Source organism: Nilaparvata lugens, chromosome 3 (assembly GCF_014356525.2).
Source record: "Nilaparvata lugens isolate BPH chromosome 3, ASM1435652v1, whole genome shotgun sequence".
NCBI classification, from domain to species: Eukaryota; Metazoa; Arthropoda; class Insecta; order Hemiptera; family Delphacidae; genus Nilaparvata; species Nilaparvata lugens.
The window spans coordinates 38,676,012-38,698,897 of record NC_052506.1 but is presented as its reverse complement, the minus strand read 5'-3'; the positions used below and the strand labels follow the sequence as shown (position 1 = coordinate 38,698,897).

The 22,886-nt window shown below is 36.5% G+C and overlaps 1 protein-coding gene across 1 annotated transcript in view; it reads left to right on the top strand.

Moving 5' to 3' along the window:
• Positions 1-483: 483 nt before the first annotated feature.
• LOC111044728 (sorting nexin-20) overlaps positions 484-22,886 on the top strand; it is a 39,455-nt gene continuing 17,052 nt past the window's right edge. The window contains exons 1-4 of the mRNA XM_022329939.2: positions 484-812; positions 6,797-6,933; positions 7,434-7,763; positions 12,761-12,915. Of these exons, the coding sequence (XP_022185631.1) occupies positions 662-812; positions 6,797-6,933; positions 7,434-7,763; positions 12,761-12,915 (773 nt within the window). The 5' untranslated portion in view covers positions 484-661. The remainder of the gene's footprint in view (positions 813-6,796; positions 6,934-7,433; positions 7,764-12,760; positions 12,916-22,886) is intronic.

Genomic DNA, 22,886 nt, shown 5'->3' with positions numbered 1-22,886 from the left:
TACACCAACCCAAACAGCCATTAGCCGTTTTCACACCGATATCTCGCCGACACGACATACAGGGCTGTCCTGTTGCCAGTATGCCTTGATGAAGATTTTTAGCTTTATTTGATGTTAGCATTTTTGATACACCAACCCCAACAGTCATTAGCCGTTTTCACACCGATATCTTGCCGACACGACATACAGATGGGATTTACTCTGATGGACAGTATAAGAGGAGGCTGCGGTTGATAACTGCGCGAGGTCTACTGTTCACAGAACTACTAGTATATTATTGGGAATAAACATTCGAATTGATTTGATTCACATCAATTACTTGTTCACTTTTTAGCCTACAACTGTCTAAAAATTCTTAACCTTCATAGGCATATTGGCGAAAAAAGTTTGTGTCGCGCCAAACGGAGTCGCTCGCAGTGGCTTTTCATTGAACTACAATTGAATATAAAGCGCATGCGCTATAAAAATGCTCTGTCGCTCTTCAGTGTCAAGTCCATCCATTTATCCATTATCATAAAATAAAATTCTGACTATTTTCTTGTTCTTGTCTTGTCAAGTGTCAATAAGCTGACAAGGTCGATAGTCATTGTTCTTTGTTTTGTTTTGTTCCTGGTTATTTACGTCGTCTGTTTTAAAAACATTTTGAAGATAGATAATTCGAATGGCTACTGAAACTTTAAATAATGGAATTGAACCTCCGATTCTTGCAGAAGCAAATGGAAGTTTTAAGGAACCTCTTGCAATAATAAGAGAAAATTCTTGTTTAAAAGGTGACAATAAACAAATGAATAGCGAAATCAACACATACATACGTAAGTATTAGAAACAATCATAGTAGTGTACGGTATTCTATCTAAAGTACATCTAATTTTATTTTTAAAGAATCCATCTTTACAATCACACTACCATATTTGTCAATACAGTATTTTCTTCAGGTTGTAAAAAAGGTATTCTGTGTAGCTCATTCCTGCTCATTTACGTAAGAATAGCTTGTGATATATATTCATTATATTTTACTCACATACTCATACTGTACTGCAATAATTATTGGCCGGATATCAAGAAGCAACCCCTCTATAAAAACTTTATCTTTTGCCGAATACCAACTGATTTATTTATTACCTACACTTGTAGAATAGATAGCGTCGTTAAAATTAGGTAATACACTTAGGCCTAGGTACCTAGTTGAACACATTTATGAAGCATCACTTTTCAGATGGAAGATCCAAACAGTGGCCACTTTTAATAAAACTTCAAATCATCACCCTTAAATTCATTCATACTAGAATATGCCTTAGCACACAGCTTCCTGTAGGTTCTCTTGAAGGCGGCCTCATCCAGCTGCTTCACACCACATTCAAATATCCAAAGTCTTGATCGTTAGCCAGGTGTTCCCGGATAGATCGTGTCAAAAAGAAATTGAAAACGTTGTTGGTTATCCATCTTATGTTTTCACTGGAATTATTACTATTGTATTCTTATATAACTTTAAAGTGAAAAACACAAAGAATGTGAGTGTTTTTTCACTTTAAAGCTATATAATAATACAATAAAAATAAAAGACTTTAGACTTGAGAATCAAGATGACGTAGCATCAAAGTCCCTAAAAGCTATCCCCAAGGAAATCACTGATACTGTAATAGCTTCTTTCAATCAGCCACCTTGACAGCCACTTCTTGAAAACACCAATTGGAAGTTCCCTCACCGAGCCCGGCAGCAGGTTGAACATTTTGAGTGCCAACACTGGGAAAAAGTCCTTCACTTTTGACAACCTACAGCGTGGAATCTCCAACTAAAGCCTTCCGCGGGTACCGTATGAATGCACCTGACACCTACTCTTCATGTTAGCCCTGTTTTTTTTTCACTGCGTTAAGGGAGGCCAGTAACTAAAGCCCGAAGAAGGTGTGCACTTTCAGGCGTCTGAAGATGGGTTGACAATGGGCAATAAAGTCACTGTATGTAAGGTTCTGCAGTGCCTTCTTTTGAAGAAGCAGGATGTCATTGGCATGCGGAGAATGGCTCAGATAAGAACTCCATACTGCACATGACTGCCAAACACCGCATGATACATCATTAGAAGTCTGTTGAGACTCAGGAGGCTTCTCAGCTTTCTACTCTAGACAGTCCACTGCATACCTGGTCAATATACGGCTCCCAAATTGATTTGGCATCGATTCCGAAGCCAAGAAAAGTGACTGTTTCGTCCCTTGGAGTGTGGGTACTAAGAGTACAAAGCATCTCCTGTGTCTTGGTCTCATTCAACTTGAGTTTGCAGCAAACCACTCTTTAGCCTCGGAAAACAGCTCCTCTGCACAGCTTTTAGCTTCCAGGGGTCCACTGCCCTTACCAACTATGGTAGTGTTATCAGCAAACAGCAATACTAGAGTTCTTTAGGTGGAGATCGTCGATGAGTATGAGAAATAATAGCGGCTCAAGCACAGATCCTTGAGGAACTCCATATGTTACTCTCCTTCCCTCTGAAGTGGCACCCATCACCGAGACAACTTGTCTCCTGTCGCCTAGATAGTCTGCCACCATGCTCCATGCACTGTCCCCGATGCCATAACTAAGTAGTTTGTCCAGCAGGATGTTGTGCGACACGCAGTCGAAGGCTTTGGTCAGGTCACACAACACAAGGTCAACTGATTTGCGCTCCTTGAAAGCCACATGTATTCTTTCAACTAATGAAAGCACTGCAGAAGTGGTAGACCTGCCTTTCCTAAAACCATGCTGCATATCCCCCATAAGGTTGCTCTTTTCCAGATATACAGTCAGCTGCCTCAACATGAACGTTTCAATGATTGTACCCAACACCGGTACAATTGATATTGGTAATTGGCGATTGATATTGCACATCAACAAGTACTGTACAATGATTGCTACTCCATCAAGGCAATTCAAGCCTCTTGTCGGTGCCAGGCTAGTCCAGAACAAGTTGGACATCCTCAAAACATTATGTAGCTTACAAGAATTAACATCGTCCTTGTTTGGGTGTACATTAAGTCTCAACCTATATAAATTATGTTACCAAGCACACTCACATAATCAAGGCACAATTCCAGTTGATGCATAAATTGATCAAAGAACAGGTTATTAGAACAGTATACTGACACAACAACAACAACAACAGAAAAATTACTGAGGACGATACAAACTGCCTCAAAAACTCGTTGCATGCAAAAGGCAGTGAGATCCACTGGTTTGATTACAACATTATCATCGTACCACAATATATAGTAACACCCGCATTCTTATGGTTATAGCGACAATAGATTGCTTCTAGATTCATTGACCTTTTACCAAGTTCAATTTTACTATAAAATTTATCTTCTTCTTTGTCTAGCCAGTGTTCACACACCCAAAGGTTGTCAGGTTTTTAATGTTGAGGGAAAATTGTCAGAAGATTAAACTTGGTTCTTAAACATTGAACATTTATAAAATATAGACGCAGTTACTCATTTATCACAGCTATTATAAAATATAGACGCAGTTACTCATTTATCACAGCTATTATCTACTACTTCACCTTTAGGGGAGGCTTGGTGTGCCGAAAAGGCTTCCTGTTAATTTTCTTGTGGAATCTAAAATCAGCCACCAGAACTCCATCAGGCCCACATGCAGGTTGGAAAAACTCATTTTTATCTTCTGCGGAAACCCCAAGTTTGAAAGATTTGTAGTAATCAAAATTAAATTTTACATCCTGGCAGTACACAGGTTTGGAACTGAATTGATTCACAAAAGACTGGAGATCTTCCATGGAAACATTGGGTGCAAGTTTGGAGACAAAGATTCATTCTCTATTGTCTACTGACTTTATTCTGGATACATCAAATTTTGAATTACCAAAACTTCTGGAGCTTTTATGGTCAACTGGCTTTGATTCAACCGTATCTCTAACATTAGTTTGTCTAGCAGCCACCGATTCACTTGGGTTATGGCTTGCCAAAGTAACAGAGTTTTTAACAGCAGCACTATACAATCCCTGAGTATTAGTATTGAGCCCATCAGTAGGTTGCAAGCTCAAACTGGGCAAAACCTTATTATTGACACTGGTTGAAGAGACACTTGTACAAGCATTTTTCTTATTTACAGTTTTTACAGCTCTTACTGGTACACTGACTATTGGCAACAGACAGTTGGAGATTAGAAACAAAATTTTTATTACAGTTCCGTTTAGCTGGAAATCTTTTTTTCCATTAGGCCTAGGTCCATGCGATTTTTCATAGCCAAAAAATAAGACTTAAGTCTTTTCAGTTCGTCCAAAACTAAACACAAATTTGAAGACTGTTAAGTATTCTCGTCATTAAATAAATGTTCACCTACTTGTGAAGCAGTCGACTCTGATGAAATAATTGATAAATGTTCATCTTCTAACCTACTGGATTGTGTATTTTGGTCACTGGGCACTATAAGAGATTGAAAATTTACATCACTTACTAGGATTTCGTGTGTGTGTGTGTGAGAGAGTGTGTGTGTGTGTGTGTGGTGTGTGTGTGTGTGTGTGTGTGTGTGTATATGAGTGTATGTGCGTCTGTGTACACAATATCTCATCTCCCAATTAACGGAATGACTTGAAATTTGGAACGTAAGGTCCTTACAATATAAGGATCCGACACGAACAATTTCGATCAAATGCGATTCAAGATGGCGGCTAAAATGGCAAAAAATGTTGTCAAAAACAGGGTTTTTCGCGATTTTCTCGAAAACGGCTCAAACGATTTTGATTAAAGTTATACCTGAAATAGTCATCGATGAGCTCTATCAACTGCCACAAGTCCCATATCTGTAAAAATCTCAGGAGCTCCGCCCCATCTATGCAAAGTTTGATTTTAGATTCTCAATTATCAGGCTTCAGATACAATTTAAACAAGAAATTTCGAGTGGAATAGATTGAGCATGAGAATCTCTACAATCAATGTTCAGTAACATTTTCACCCAAAATTAAAAATAAACTCGAAAATCGAGAAAATGTGATTATCCAATTACAAACTATTGGAAACTGTTGACTCTATTAAATGATTCACTATGAAGAGATAGCAGACCTTGTGTATCTTCAGCGTTATTGCCCTGTCACCAGCTGGCTCAAATCTTTGAATAGTAGACTTGAGATGTCTTGAGATGTTGAGATGTCGGGAACACTACCTTAGCGTCAGGTGATCAATTTTCATAACGGCAAGGAAAGTTGTGTGAGTGCGCCACACCAGATTTTTAACACTTTTATTGCAGGACCTACAGATCGACCCATCACTATGTTCCTCCGCCATATTGATTATCCAGGAAGAAGTTTAATAATTTTAGGGCAGAAATCTTATAACCTACTGGCAACTTACCTGTGAATGGTGGAGGCGTTTCTTGGGGACATTCAACAGATCACAGTGCCTGTTGTGTTAGTGGATGTCATTACGGGCAGCCAAAGTATACTGTATTCTCTTGTCCTACACCAAGCACAGGAGGATGTAATGGGGTATGATACTTGATGTCGTCGTTCTTGACTCGGGGTAACAGACAGACAGTATCAACGTTTGAAAAATACTCAAAAAAGTGGCTCCTCGGTCAGTTTAGCCATTGGATAAATTGGTTTATTGATCAATTTCTGTTTGACGAGAAAGCAGAATCTTGTGCGAGGCGCATTTTCTTCTTCCATTGGGAGACTCTTGTAGAATTTTATTGCAGCTGATGGGAAGCCTCTCTGTTTACTTGCCAACCTGCTGCAAGGAACCTCAAGATTTATTGTATGGCGAGTGTTTTAGGTGTGTAATTTCATCTCTTCTGCAGAGGCTGATGACCATCAGTACACGGCAAGCAAAGATGCGTTAGCGGTGGGCAAGATGGTCGCTGCCTGTTATAATTCTCACATCCCTCTTTTGCAGCCTCAAGACTCCTGCAGCCCCTGGCGATTGACCCCTCAGCTGGAGCAATTATAGGTGATGTGGCAATGTAAGAGAGCGTGATACATAATCAAAAGATACCTCTCAGTCACCAGGCCTCTCATCTTGAGCTGCAGGAAGCAAATGTGGATGCTGTATATGACTGCTCCAGCTGGGTAGTACAAGACTAAATCCAGCAGCTTCACTGGATCCTGAGAGTCACGCAGATCTCGTGGCAAGCTGCAGATGATCTCTTGGGTCATTGGGACTAACTATAATAATTATCAAGGGGGTCTACTTTAGTCATGGTCAATTAAATTTCATCATACTTTACTCCACATTATTCATAATTCACCTTCATATTCTTCACCTATGGAAGTACACAAATTTAACACAAATGTAGTACACACCAACACATTTATACTTTCATTTCTGTAAATTCCGTTCATTTTAAAAACAGAATTATACAGTTCTCTATTTTGATATTTAATGGACTGATTAGTAGACCACTTTTATGAAAATTTATTATGAAATAATCGAAAAAATATACTTATATAATTTTAACAAGAATGATAAGTTAATATTACATCAGATATACTAGATCAGGTTAAAATAAAATCTTGATTTCCTGTAAAGTCGGCGCCAAAAAAACTATAAAGTTAAAATTGTTGTGATCTGGTATAATAGCCCAGTGTTGTAATTAAAGATTAAAAGTTGTATTTTCGATTTTCACCTGTCTCTGATACCTGCATACCTTGGCTCGTGTTTGAAGGTTTTTACAATGAATAGACTGATTACGAATTGTTTTGAATTTTCGAAGAAATTATAATCCACTTCATCAAATTTGAGTGCATTTGATTGGAAATAGAAAAACTAAAATTCCTATCTAGACATTCAATTCCTGCTCACGGAATGTTCTTTAATTTCAGAAAATTGGATTTCAAATGCAAGGAAAGAATATGAAAAGAGATTGCCGTCACATAGGAGTCGAGATTCTCGCAACTTGGTGAAATTTGAAGTTGTTTCCGGACGAATATTAGATGTGGATGTGGATAGGAAACACGTGGTAAGATACATTATTCATATTCTAGAATGGTCATGCAAACATCAGTCCTTCCTGATGGAGATGGAAATTATAATGAATCTCTATTGAGGAGTTCTTGATAATTTAAAATTTTTACACTTATTATTCAATGACTGATTTTTTCTATTGAGTTGTTAGTTGTTTAATTATTTAGTTGTTCAGCATAGAAAAACAATATCAAATATATAGTTGAGCTGTGGGTGCTGGAGAAAATAGATTGATTGTAAAGTGATTGTCAATGGCGATGGAATATAAAAAGCATGTTATTTCACAGTAGTGGTACATGTTATTCCAAGCCACTTTTGTTGAATAGGAGAGCAATCATCGAATTTGAAATTTATCATACTTTCTTTAAGTTACATGAAATGCAATATTCGAAAATCCAGATCAATTCGATATTAGAAGACTTAATTGTCTAGTTTCCATATAGATAGAAAATAATCATAATTATTGATGAGTAAAGCAAATTTTGTGTTTTTCAGGCTTACACAATTGTTGTAACGAATGACAGTAAAGAGCTTGATCGCAACCCGAATGTGATTGAAAGACGTTACACAGACTTCCTAGATCTCTATTCAAAACTACGTCACACTTTCCCGCATCACTTCACCTCATTTAATTTCCCCAAGAAGCTCTTCATTCGGAACTTTGCACCAGAATCAATAACAACACGACGTCTGGCATTCGAAGAACTTCTGAACCTCATAGACCAACAGCAGGCTCTCAAGGAATCTGGCCATTTCATATCATTTCTGCAGAACAGAGAACTTTTGGAAGCAAAAGTATGGATTGAGTCCAATAGATTTGATCAGGTCAGTTTCCCATCTATATACGTCCATCCTCATCCTTCTTATTACGTCAGCAATTGCAGGAAGACTCAACAACTGGATAATCAATTATTATATCTTTCCTTCAGCTTTCCATCCAAAATGTATTGTGAAAATATAAATATTAAGTCTATGATTCGACAAGATGGTGGTACTTCAAGATGTAATGAGAATTTCATTATTTCAAGTAATTTCCTCGATTGGTTTCGAAGTGGAGATGATGAGCTATCGATAAGATAAGTGAAGGCCCATGCGCCAGCTTCTCTCATTGTAAGGGTGACCATTTTAGAAGCTCAACTCCTCTCATTCATTCATTTCATTGTGTACATACTCAACTTGAGTAAAGACATGACAGTGTCCATCTATAATTTATACTGAATAATTATTTCATTGATGCACTACTAAAAATACAAAATTAACTCCTGGAAAAAATAGTATAAATGATTATCTTTCAGTATTCAATATGAATCATGGAAGTACACAGAGGTTTTCAATCTTCAATCCCATGAGTAGTGGAAAATTAAAAATGATAATTAAATCCTTGAAAAATGAAAAATCCTGCGACTGTATTAATATTTCAAATTACTTGGTTAAAAAATCAGCAGAAAACATCTTGGAGCCACTAACTTTCATTTTTAATAGTTCCATGACTGTGGGCTATGTACCCTCGAAACTAAAATTGTCAAAAATAATTCCTACTCATAAAAAAGGCAAAAAAGAACTTCCAGAAAACCGCAGACCTATTGCTAACACGCCTGTATTTCTTAAAAATTTCGAGTACGCAGTGCTTAGAAGAATAAGAGAGTATTTAAATCGAATAGGTTTACTGTCATCTGATCAATTTGGTTTCCTGCCAGGTTTTTCAATAAACGATGCTCTCTTTTCAATTGTAGATGAAATATCATCCTCTGTTGATAAAAAACTAAAAGTATATGGTTTGATAGCTGATCTCTCCAAAGCTTTCGACATTGTAAATGTTGAGATCATGATGAAAAAGCTGCAACTGTATGGTTTTGATGGCGCTGTCCTTAGATGGTTCTTTTCATATTTTGACAAAAGGTACCAGCAGGTTGTCATTGACTCTAACTGCTATGAGTATCATTCTAATTGGATGAAAACGAGAAGTGGGGTCCCCCAGGGATCAGTACTCGGTCCCCTTATTTTTGTTCTCTATATAAATGACTTACCTTCTTACCTTGAACCAGCAAAAAGTGTTTTATATGCTGACGATGTTAGTATTTTACTAAAAAGCGATAGTCAGCCCAATGCCGAACTGGAGAGCAAAGCAGCACTTATTAAATTACAAAAATGGTTAGCTTCTAATATGTTAATTATGAACAAAGAAAAAACCAAAGAAATACCTTTTCGAACTACTAAGGGGGGTAGCTTGGAAATTGAATGCAATAATATGGATTCTGTAAGTAGTATAAAAGTTCTTGAAGTGGTGATTGACTCTGATCTTTCATGGAAACCACATCTGGAATGCCTGAAAACCAAACTTAATTCAGCAATTTTCATTCTCAGAAACCTAAAGGCTTCTCAGGATTCGATGGATCTTAAAAGTGTGTATGTCGCCCTGTTTCACTCCCTTCTGAACTATGGAATTATTCTTTGGGGTAATTCTAGCAGTGTAGTGGAGGTGTTTAGACTTCAGAAGTGGGCATTGAGGGTGATGATAGGAGAGTCAATCCGAACTACTTGTAGGCCCTATTTCAAAAAACTTGGAATTCTCCCACTTCCTAGCCTATATATTCTGGAAACAATCTGCTTTTTGAAAAAAATACATAAATGAATTTAACACTGGAGAAACATTTCACCAATATTCGACCAGATACAGGAATAATTTGAGAGATGATGCACATCGTAGTACTATGTATGAGCGAGGGGTAAGGAGTTCAGGTATCCGGATGTACAACTTATTGTCATCTCACATAAGAGAAAAGTCAGGTGAAGCTTTCAGATTTTTATTGAAAAAAGAGCTGCTATCCATATGTGCCTACTCAGTGGAGGAATACAAAGATTTTTACAAACCTCAAGATGGAGGTTTGAGATGATAGATAACATGTTACTGTTTGATTAATGACCAATTGACATATCCTTATACCCCTTTTACAGGTGGTCAGTGGATGAAATAATAATTTTAAAAAAATAATAATACTTTTCAGTCCAAATCAAAATTTAGGCTTTGTCACATTCGCTCATATGAGCTCATGTTGGCATCATCATCAAAAGAATGTAAGTTTGGGAAATTTTGTTATTTGTTTAGATGAAAAAAGTTGCCTGTACTAGATGTTACTACTGCATGTTGTTCTATAGCAAAATCGCTAATATAATGTAAAACAAAACTATAAAATGTTGTATATTTTTGGTTTAATGATGATGATATTGAAAATAATAATAATAGATTATGAGTTTGTGCTCTTCGAGATTTATTCATTTGTAAAATGCAGAATTAGAACTTAATCAATGAGGCTCTAGTGATCATGTTGTTAAATTTTTTGTGTAAATTTTTAACGTGAGAAATTTATTATATCGTGAGCAATAATTTTCTCACATCAAGATTTCGCTAGCTTGCGTCCGGGAAGACTCACGGAATTGTATTTCCGTTAGCGATGGTCACTAGTATTTGGGAATATTTCAAACTTGCATTTCTTTTTCTCATGATGATAATAGCAAAGTCCACGGAATTACGCTCTGTCCCCAGGTGAACGGTCGTGGTGTTGGTGGAGGGGGAACATAATTTGTGTGAAAAAGTCAGTTCCAATCAAGACGCGGCCGGGATCATATAAAAAACCAGAGGTAGCCTCAGACCTCGAGGGCCTGAAATTAACGTGTTCAATTTGATAAAATGTATCATTTTCCGGCGTGGATTATGTTGAAGTATTTTATTAATAATTGGTATAGTGAGATGTGTAAATGTTCATCGAAAATATTAGTGAGAACATCATTGACCGAACGTAGTGAGGTCTATGTATCAACTCGATTTGGTTTTGTCTGTCTGTTTGTAACGCGATTACGGCCAAACGCGTTGATAGAATTCGATGAGATTTTGGCAGGAATATTCCTTTTTCAACTGCGCGTCGATGTACACACAAGGTTTTTTGAAATTTTGCATTGTAATGATAATTTGAAAAGAAAAGATACTCCATACTCAGATATCACTATTTATATCATCTACTTTGAAGATAGGATCAATCAGACTATAGAATTATTCATAATCAATCAGCTGACAAGTAGTGGATTATTCATTCCATGCATTACACAGATGTCTGGCCGTGTCTATTTCTATAAGGTAGGGTTTCAATATTTTCTATGATGCGTTCTATGATCAGTATCAATATTCTCACATTTGAAAAACAAATTTAATAGGTGATTGAAAAAAATATATGTATAAAATGAACTGAATAATGCCGAACAAATTATAATATTCTTGATTGAAAAAAAATTAAAATAGTTGAGAAATATTTTTATCAGATGGAAAGATTATCACGAAACTGGATAAATCATTATGGGATACAAATTCAAACGTGAACTGAGTTCATTAACATAAGTGAGTTTTTTTATCTTGGAGAGAACAAATAACAGTTTTTAAGAGTAAATTATGATTCAACTGAATCAACTAGAACAGGTGACATCAGATACTTGTGGATGAGAAAACTGCGTGAGGTCTACTGTTCACAGAACTACTAGTAATGTAGTGACAAGTTTCAATTCGTAATGGGATTAATAATTTCAGAGATGAGTGTCATTATATTTTTCTGGCTCATGTTAAAAGCCCCTGAATGACTGAGTCCCTAGTATTTTAAATTTGTAATAGTAAAATGAGATAAGTCCACGCTCCCTTTGTAAACAGTTAATATTCGTAATCAGTTGACAAAATCTTATTGATTCTACTTTCCTTGCCCTATTACCATAGGTAAGGAAAGTATTGCTTTCCGAAAAAAATTAAGGTACTCCAATTTCTACATTTCTATACGTTTAAAGGTCCCCTGAGTCCAGAAAAGTGGTTTTTGGGTATTGGTCTGTATGTGTGTGTGTGTATGAGTATGAGTGTATGCGCGTCTGTGTACACGATATCTCATCTCCCGATTAACGGAATGACTTGAAATTTGGAACTTAAGGTCCTTACACTATAAGGATCCGACACGAACAATTTCGATCAAATGCAATTCAAGATGGCGGCTAAAATGGAGAAAATGTTCTCTAAAACAGGGTTTTTCGCGATTCTCAAAAACGGCTCCAACGATTTTGATTAAATTAATACCTAAAATAGTCATTGATAAGCTCTATCAACTGCCACAAGTCCCATATCTGTAAAAATTTCAGGAGCTCCGCCCCATCTATGCAAAGTTTGATTTTAGATTCAGTTCAGATACAATTTAAACAAAAAAAAATTGAGTGGAGAAGATTGAGCATGAAAATCTCTACAATTAATGTTCAGTAAGATTTTCCCTTAAAATTGAAAATAAGCTCAAAATTCGAGAAAATATGATTATTCAATATTACAAACTGTTGGCAACTATTGATTCTATTGAATCATTCATTATGAAGAGATAGCAGACCTCGTGTGTCTACAGCGTTATTGTCCTGTCACCAGCTGGCTCAGATCTTTGAATAATAGACTTGAGATGCACGGGAACACTAGCGTCATGTGATCTTTCATAACGGCAAGGAAAGTTTTGTGAGTGCGCCACACCAGATTTTTAGAATGTGCAATGAAATTATACAGATTATTTGTTGTCAAAATTTTAAATATATTAATTAATTCAATGTAATTTAGAATTTTGATAGAAAAATCTTGTTTATCAAGAATTATGACTCTCCCTTTAGCTTTAGAGATCTTCTACCCCATCGGGGGCGGTTACATTGGTATAATCCAAAAATAACTGACACAGTGAACATGTATTTTTTTAATAGTGAGCTACATAATTTAATTTCAAAAATGTCTCTCACCTTAACAATATTATGATGATTTTTTGTAGGCTATCCCTCTGGTGGAGAATACTTTTCGATTGCTGAACAAGGTGCATACGGACAGACATCCAGCTGTGCTCTCTTGTTTGTGTCTGTTGGTGGCCTGCTGTGACGCCTACAATTACTACTGTGCAACATATTTTGCTGAACTAGCACTTCACAGGTGAGTCTGATTTTGATTCTCCGTAGTCTAATCCCTATACAATAGGGCTATTTGAAGAAGACTTGTGTATAACCTGTCATATCTAACAATGACCTATCACAATGAACTGGCAAGCCGCTAAATAGTTCTAGGTTGAAGGCTAAAGCAGACAGCAGAAGACAGAGAAAAAACAAAATCGTCTGCAGCACCTACAGAGGGATTTTTTCCGTCTGTCCTCTGCTGCTTACGTAAAATTTATTTATAATAAGAGAGAGTAGGGTTGTGTTTGTTTGCATCAAAACATGTCAACTTGTGGGTTGCATACCGGAAAAACGGGAATGATTTAGATATCCAAATTTAGCGCATAGGTTCTAAAAATATCAATCTCGTGCACCTCGAAGGCCAAATTTCAATTTTCCTTCTACACTTTTCAGAATCGATGTTCAAATTTCATTCATCCTATACTATTAAACGAACAATTTCTGTTTATATGTTTAGATGTTTATAAATAGAAATAGAAATTTCTTTATTGAGATAAGACGACATTTAACAAAATGTATGGTCAATCGTCATAAAAATAAATAAATATATATATATATATTATATATATATATATCACTTAACAGAAAACACTTTAAAGTTTTGTAATAAAAATATAAACAGGATACACACGACACGGATAGATTAAAAACACTAAACTTACATTTAAACGAGAATTTCTGGTTAAAATCTGCACTTCACTTTCTGGTTGATTGACAAAGGGGGCCCAGCCCCCGAAAATTCTCGTTTAAATGTAAGTTTTCAAGTGTTTTTAATCTATCCGTGTCGTGTGTATCCTGTTTGTTTATATATATATATATATATATATATATATTATATATATATATATATATTATATATATATATATAAAACACGTTCACGTTCATTAAAACTCAGTTTTTAAAAAGAAATTTTATTTGCAAAAATACATGTTAACACATCAAGTGGCTGAAGTAGACTAACTAAAATGAGCGCGCTGAGAGCGACACTAAGCGGTACTGACAAAAATAGTAGTCAGCACATCAATTGTTTAAGTTTACATAATTCCTCCCTCCTTAAGTTTTTTTCGTCCCGAAAAATAAATTTGGGACACTCAAAAATTACAAAAATTGAAATGAAGTTACAAATTAAAGTTTACTAACTTAGATCTAATTTCTAGGTGGTACAATATAGCTTATGGTAGGGGTTGATGATATTGGTACTTGTGTATCAATTCGGTAATTTAGTACACTGGTTGGCTTCTTAAATTTGTAATAAACGATTATCAAAATTACAAGAAGTATAAATGTACTTAAAACAAAAATTACAATGTGGCGTGTCTTAAGGACGAAAGAATCTTCAAAATTTATAAAATCAAAATCTCTAGGTTCAATATCATCAAGTTTACTAACATCTTTCAAATCGATACGTTTAGTATGAATTTTATTGGTACATGACTTAATTTTGTGCGTATGTGGTAACTGAAGTGAACGGTAATTTTACATCTGTCATTTTATCATTGATATCCAGATTGATAAGGAAAGATGAAGGAGTATTTATAGTGCCATTATTGATATTAATTTGATCAAACTTATATCCTAAAATACAATTACAATTTTCGAAATAATTCATAAATGGTCTATCATTAATTATTTCTATTCTTACACAGCTATCCAAATCCTTATTATTTACTACAGACAAAATACAGTTATCATGTATAATTTCTCCTGAAGTACAAAAAGAAATAGAAGAGAATGTTTGACAATTGGTCAATTTCCAAAGCTTTTTGTTTTGAGACACAGATATAGTTTTTTCTTTTAATTTCATGGTGTGAACATTTGATTCCATTTCAACAGGATAAGACAGAAGGTCATATTTTTCAAATAAATCGTTTAATTTCGGTAAATGGATAATGTAAGTTATAACAGATTTCGATACAATACAAGTGCTATTACTAATTTCCCATAAAATACTGGAATCTCTACTAGCTAATGAATAATTCTTATAATTAATTAACCTACGAAAATCATCAAAGCTCAAAATTGATGGATGAAGTTTCCCTTCTTTGCAATACATCAACGAGTTAACAACATCATTTATTTCATCATCCAACAATTGTATAGTCAAAGTAATTAAGTCAACAGCTTGCATATTTTCGACAATATTGGCAGTTTCGTTAGTAATATTTTCTAATGCTTTATTATTTGAATTAATATGCTCAACATCGAAATTGAATTTCTTAATTAACTCATGGTTCATTTCAAAATTATGTTCTTCATTTTTAACAAGATGTAATTCATTATTTTCTATTTTATCAATAACTTTGTCGAGGTGTTCTTTTTGGTGTGATTTCATAGCAAGCAGTTCCATAGTTAATTGTTCTACTGTCCTATTATCGGCAAAGTTGTTTTTCAAAACATCAATCAAATTTGAGAGGTCATCTACTGTACTGTTGAGGATTACATCTTTAGCAGGTCCATGTAATTTGTTTTTACAATAGTGAAGGAGAATCCAATGATTGTCTGCTGCTTCCGCGATACGATTATTACAATAGTCATTTTTCAATTTTTCGACAACTTCAAGAAAGCTAAGTAGTTCTATTGGGTTTCCTGTATATTCAGGTATTATGTGTAGGTGATGTTTCGCAATTGGTCTTGAAATAAGGGGGTTATTCATTGTGCTTTCACTGTTATCTTCACTGTCACTGATTGTAGATGTAGAAGACGTGTTACCTTGAACTGTGGAGTTGGATACAGCTGCAGCCAGAGCCAGGTACGATCTTAACCTTGGCCGGTAATCGATAAGAAGTTTATGGTCTGGTCTGCTATCCTTCTTGCCTTTCTTCCCCAGGATTGTGGTTGTTGGTTGTTGGTGTTGATGAGTCACTCTTCCACTTGACGGTCTCGATGATGGTTCATATCAGTTGCGACCCCGACTTTCGAATTTTCCGCGATCACTTGTGATTGATAATTGATCAATATAAACTGGCGGTTAAATGAACAGCACAATTTTCACGAAATTTTCACGAAAAACTCTTCAGGGTCCCTGTTCGGGCGCCAAACACGTTCACGTTCATTAAAACTCAGTTTTTAAAAAGAAATTTTATTTGCAAAAAATACATGTTAACACATCAAGTGGCTGAAGTAGACTAACTAAAATGAGCGCGCTGAGAGCGACACTAAGCGGTACTGACAAAAATAGTAGTCAGCACATCAATTGTTTAAGTTTACATAATTCCTCCCTCCTTAAGTTTTTTTCGTCCCGAAAAATAAATTTGGGACACTCAAAAATTAAGTTACAAATTAAAGTTTACTAACTTAGATCTAATTTCTAGGTGGTACAATATAGCTTATGGTAGGGGTTGATGATATTGGTACTTGTGTATCAATTCGGTAATTTAGTACACTGGTTGGCTTCTTAAATTTGTAATAAACAATTATCAAAATTACAAGAAGTATAAATGTACTTAGAACAAAAATTACAATGTGGCGTGTCTTAAGGACAAAAGAATCTTCAAAATTTATAAAATCAAAATCTCTAGGTTCAATATCATCAAGTTCACTAACATCTTTCAAATCGATAAGTTTAGTATGAATTTTATTTGGTACATGACTTAATTTTTGTGCGTATGTGGTAACTGAAGTAAACGGTAATTTTACATCTGTCATTTTATCATTGATATCCAGATTGATAAGGAAAGATGAAGGAGTATTTATAGTGCCATTATTGATATTAATTTGATCAAACTTATATCCTAAAATACAATTACAATTTTCGAAATAATTCATAAATGGTCTATCATTAATTATTTCTATTCTTACACAACTATCCAAATCCTTATTATTTACTACAGACAAAATACAATTATCATGTATAATTTCTCCTGAAGTACAGAAAGAAATAGAAGAGAATTTTTGACAATTGGTCAGTTTCCAAAGCTTTTTGTTTTGAGACACAGATATCGATTTTTCTTTTAATTTCATGGTGTAAACATTTGATTCCATTTCAACAGGATAGGACAGAAGGTCATATTTTTCAAATAAATCGTTTAATTTCGGTAAATGGATAATGTAAGTTATAATAGATTTCGATAAAATACAAGTGCTATTACTAATTTCCCATAAAATACTGGAATCTCTACTAGCTAATGAATAATTCTTATAATTAATTAATCTACGAAAATCATCAAAGCTCAAAATTGATGGATGAAGTTTCCCTTCTTTGCAATACATCAACGAGTTAACAACATCATTTATTTCATCATCCAACAATTGTATAGTTAAAGTAATTAAGTCAACAGCTTGCATATTTTCGACAATATTGGCAGTTTCGTTAGTAATATTTTCTAATGCTTTATTATTTGAATTAATATGCTCAACATCTGGTCTGGCCAGAGAATTCGAACTGTAGCGCCAAAATCCCAGACTGCAGTTCTGCCAATAGTAGGCTTGTGTTGCGCCAGCACAGATCGTCCAGCTGTTTTGCCTTGTCATCCTAGTTTTCAGTTAGTTTTTGTTTCGCCAGTCGTTCTTGTCTTGTCACCCCGTTGTTGTGCAAGATCCAATTTGTATTTTTGTCATGTAATTTTGATCGGCAATTTCTTGTGATTAATTGTTTGAGTGTCGTGTGTGTGAATTATGAATATAACAGCGTAAATAGTATTGAATTGAATTAATTTGAATCGAATTTGAATTTATAAAGAATCCAGTTTGAGCTTTGTTCGAAACACAGTGCAGAGCCTGCAAGTTGAACGTGAAAAGACTGCCCGGAAGCGAAAACCTGTCTTTTTTCCCAGATTTCATCCCACCCTGAATCTGACCAAAACACCTAATAAAGGCTTCGAAGGGGCAAGTAGTCAAGATTGGATTAAATCTGGTGAGTTTTTGCTCTTTTTTATTGTTCATTAATGCAGAGTTTAACTGTACAAATAACCTGGCTCAAATTGAAGATTAAATTTTGCCCCTTGTTTGTATTTGATTATTTGAATAGTAAACTACAGTCCTCTGGTAGCTCTAGCCTGAGCTTTGTTCAGAACATTTCTGGTCCACCAGGCCGTGATGAATTTAAATTTGTAATTTGTTGATTAATTCACACACATTGGATTTAAGCAGTTTCGTATTTGTCCAATGTTGGCATGTTGAGAATGGTCTGATCTATGGTCAACTTAAGTTTGTTGTAGCCTTGTTCTAGAGCAAGGTTTCTTGTCAATTTGTATTTGTCTGAAATTAAATTTATTTCAGTTAAAATTGTAATTTTCCTGAAACTAGGCTCATTGTGCTCTTTTTCGGGAATTTGTTTGTTGGAATTTTGTATTGTCCATTTTGTTATATATGTTAGTGAAGGTTAATCACAGCATGATTTTGTTTGTTCAATTCAACAAGTTATCGTTTGTTTGTGAGTTGTTGGAAGAACATTATCTAATCATATAGTTTTGTCTTCAGCAGTAACTTATCTTGTGAATTGATAATCAAAGTTTAACTTGATAACTTACTAGTCGTGATTCTTCCTTTCATCTAGTTTTGAACTCATTCTTGTTTATTGTCTGTTGTTTTGTATTGTCGGGGCTGAATTGTTTTGTGTATGAGTTCAAGATGGAGGAAAAATTACAGAAACAAATCAGGGTGCATCGCGCTAAACTGGAACAATTGTATGCCAGATTGCAAAGAATTTATGAACTGTCTAAAAACGTCTCTGATCCAAAAGTTGCTGAGCAATTTTCAATCTTGTATCCTCGGGTGTCTCAGACCATTTCGGATTATGAAAAGACAGAATTAGTGGTTAATGAGTTGGAACTTGAGTTGAATAAAGACTATGTTGTAGCATTCAACGACTCACATCTAGATCTGTTTCAGTATATTGAAGTAGCGGCTAACACTCTCAAACAGAAAGAGGCGACTGATGCTATTTCTCAATCTACGGCAGCTACAGCAGCTAGTGCACAGCCGGTCGTGTCCGAGTCGGTACTGCCTAAAATCGACCTTCCGAAATTTGATGGGAACCAGACTCAATGGTCGGTGTTTTATGAACTTTTTAAGGCATTGGTACATGACAACAAGAGTTTTAACGATCAGCAGAAGGTCCAATATCTTGTAAGTAGACTTACTGGACAAGCAGCAAATATTTGTCGTCATTTGCCACCATTAGCTAACAATTATCAAATAATTTGGCAGGCATTATTGACCCGCTATAACGATCCACGGGCGCAAGTCGATGCTTCAAACAAATTTTTGAATTTCGTCCAATAAAATCAGAATCAAAGGCAGGTTGTATTGCGATTTTGGATGGGTTTTGTAGTTCAATCAATGCAGTGAAGAGATTGCGACTCACTGATTTGTCAGACTCGATATTCCTCTATCATGGCTTGAGATTGCTGGATCCAAGTTCTCGTAGAAATTTTGAATCGGCCGTCCGTGACAAGGCTATGCCAACTTATACCGATTATGTCAAGTTCATTGAAAAGCAAATTAAGACTCTTCCTACTGATGAGAAACAGACTGAATCGTTTAATATGAAGCACAAAAAGGATAATAAATCAAAGGTGTTTGTGGTTCAATCTAATGATTCATCTAACGATGCATCTAGTAAAAATCCCAATTGTCTGAAGTGCTCAAAACCGGGTCATCGGTTAGTAGATTGTGCAAGTTTCTTGAAAATGACTCCTTGGGATCTTTATTGTTTGATTAAAGGAAAGTTTTGTTGTTTTCGTTGTCTTGATGTGGATCATTTGAGTAGAGATTGTCGTAGTAAAACTCAGTGTGCTCAATGTCGAGAATCTCATCATTCTTTATTGCACTTTTCCAGATCAAGTTCCAAGGAAGGTGTTGCGTCCTCGTCGAACTCCAAGGCAGGTGGCACATCACCTATTAGTTGTTGTTCTACATCCAACGATGTAGAAAATTCGACCGTTGTGTTGTCGACCGTCACTGCACATGTTCGAGATTGTAATGATCAGCTTTGTGATGTTCGTTTCTTGGTTGACACCGGGAGTCAGTGTCATTTTGTTACAGCCAAATTGTGTCGGCGTTTGAGACTACCATTCCAGCCCATGAAAACCGTTGTTCGTGGATTCGGTGGTGGTACTAGTGAAGTTCGAGGTCGTACTTGTGTGTCGATTCAGTCGAAGTTGGATCCTTCCGTCAAGTTTTCGATGGATGCCACAGTGGTAGATAAAATCATCGACAAGTTGCCTTCTTGTGAAATCGACAGATCCAAACTTCATCATCTTGAAAATCTCACACTGGCTGACGACAAATTCTACCTTCCTAGTAGAATAGATGGCATCATTGGTGCGGAGTTAGTTCCTCACTTGCTACGTGGGAGTCCTAGTATAGGTGAATCGCACGAATTGATGACTGTTAATAGTGTCTTTGGTCACATTCTGATGGGGAGAGCGCCGATTCTCACTTCAACAAGAATGTGTCGAATTGTTTTACAGCCATCTGTAGTCCATTCGTTAGTAGTCCATCGTTGGATAGTTTTGTGAAACGTTTTTGGGAGTTGGAATCGTGCCCTGCACCAAGCTGTCAACTGAAACCGGAAGAGTTGGAGTGTGAGGTAAATTTTCGGAAGTTTGTACATCGTGTGAATTCTGGTCGTTTTGTTGTTGCCTTGTCATTTGCGGAGCCGCCCAGCAGCTTGGGAGATTCGTATGCTGTCGCCGAACGCAGACTGCTGACTTTGGAGAGACGACTAGAGCTTGACAGCAATACTCGTATTTCATATCATGAAATATTGATCGATTACCTACGTCAGGGTCACATGTCGTTTGTAGCAGATCAGACAGACCGAGGTGGTTACTACATACCGCATCACGCCATCGTGATAGCAAGCAGCACTACCACGCCCATCCGAATTGTATTTGATGCTGGTTCCAGAACATCATCGGGTTTGTCATTGAACCAGGTTCTTCATGCTGGTCCCAAATTGCAGACTGACATTTTTGTTTTGTTAGTTAATTTTCGTTTGTTCCCAATCGCACTAACTGCCGACATTAAACAAATGTATCGACAGATATTAGTGGAGGATTCCTGCCGTCGTTATCAGCGTGTATTGTGGAGATTTTCGCCGGAGGATCCGATCGAAATTTATCAGCTCAATTGTGTTGTTTTTGGTGTTTCAAGCTCTCCATATTTGGCGCTTCGCACCGTCCACCAGCTTGTAGAGGAGGATGGAAATCGTTTTCCAGCAGCCAAGGCGAGAATACCAAGAGACATGTTCATGGACGACTTAGTCACATCTGTCGCCACAGAGTCAGAGGCCGCGGAACTGTATCGTCAGTCCAAGCAGCTGTTTGAGGGAGGAGGTTTCTCGCTCACAAAGTGGACTTCAAATTCACCATCAATGTTGGAGAAATTCTCGGAGGAAGAGAAATCGTTTTCGTACAAGGATTTCGAAGCAGACAACTCCTTGGCTATCTTGGGATTGAATTGGCAACCTAGTACTGATCTGTTTCAGTTTTCAGTCAAGAGTGGTGAGGTCGTCGCTACTAAGCGTTCTATTCTGTCAGTGATGGCTCGTATCTATGATCCACTTGGTCTCTTGTCACCGTTTACATTATTTCTAAAATGTCTTGTCCAGAAACTGTGGAAATTAGGAGTGGATTGGGACGAGAAGCCGCCTGAGTCTATCTGCACTCTTTGGGAGAATTGTCAAAAAGAGTTGCCTCTATTGTTGAAATTTGCTGTGCCACGTCACGTTGGTTTGCTTCAGGATTCTCACATCAGTTTGATTGGTTTTTGTGATGCATCATTGTCTGGTTATGGTGCAGTTATCTATGTGAAGTCTCAGAAGGAGAGCGAGGAGCCAAGAGTTGTATTATTGTGTTCAAAGTCCAAGGTAGCACCATCTAAAGTTGTTTCAATACCTCGTTTGGAGTTGTGTGCGGCACTCTTGTTGGCAGAACTCATGAATTCAGTAGTCACTATTATTAGTGTACGTTGTCATGTGTCTCGTATTGTCGCACTCTCTGATTCGACAGTCACCTTGTGTTGGATTAATGCTCCATCCGCGAAATGGCAAACTTTTTTTGGTAATCGCGTCGCAAAAATACAGGATTCTTGTATACAGGAGTGGATGCATGTTGCCGGAATTGAAAATCCCGCTGATTGTTTGTCTAGAGGTTTATCACCAGATGAGCTTGTGAACTTTCCGTTGTGGCTCTCAGGTCCATCATGGATAGCAGAGGACGAATGCGATTGGCCCGTTCGAACTCAAATGGAAGAGATAGTGGATCCACCGGAGGCGAAAAAACCGTCAGTGTTGACAGTCACAAAATCTCCTGATTGTAACAGCAATGCAGTATATTCATTGATTGGTCGTTGTTCGGATTATGGTCGTCTTTTGAGAATTGTAATTCTTGTTCTCAAATTCTTACGAATCTTACCCCAATCAGAAGAATCAGATTTCGATGTTGCTGAGAGGTATCTATGTAAAGTGGTACAGAAGATACATTTTTCATCTGAATTTGTGCAATTAGAGAAGGGAGAGGATTGTTCTATGCGCCTACGTCGGTCGCCTGTCTCCATTCATTGATAGAGGTGTGATTCGCGTCGGCGGTCGTTTGTCTCATGCTGGACTAGAATTTGAGACTTGTCATCAGATGATCTTACCAAAATCCGACGCTTTCGTATCGATGTTGATTGATTATCATCACAAGAAGAATTGTCATGCTGGACCTTCGTTATTGTTGTCCTTGATCAGACAGAAATTCTGGATACTGTCTGCTCGCTCTATTATTCGTATTTGTGTCTTTAAGTGTAATCATTGTTTCCGTAAAAGACCAGTAACAAAATTATCCACTCCCAACTCAATAGTTGTTGTGATTGTTGCATTTTCTTTCTTTTGTGTTGTTTTTTGGTGTTGGTGTTTTGTTCTTTTTGGCATGTCTGGATTTTTCCTTTCCTTGGTTTTTTTTCAGTTTTGTAACTTGGCTGAAAAATAGTTTTTCAGAGGCGGGGGTATGGTCTGGCCAGAG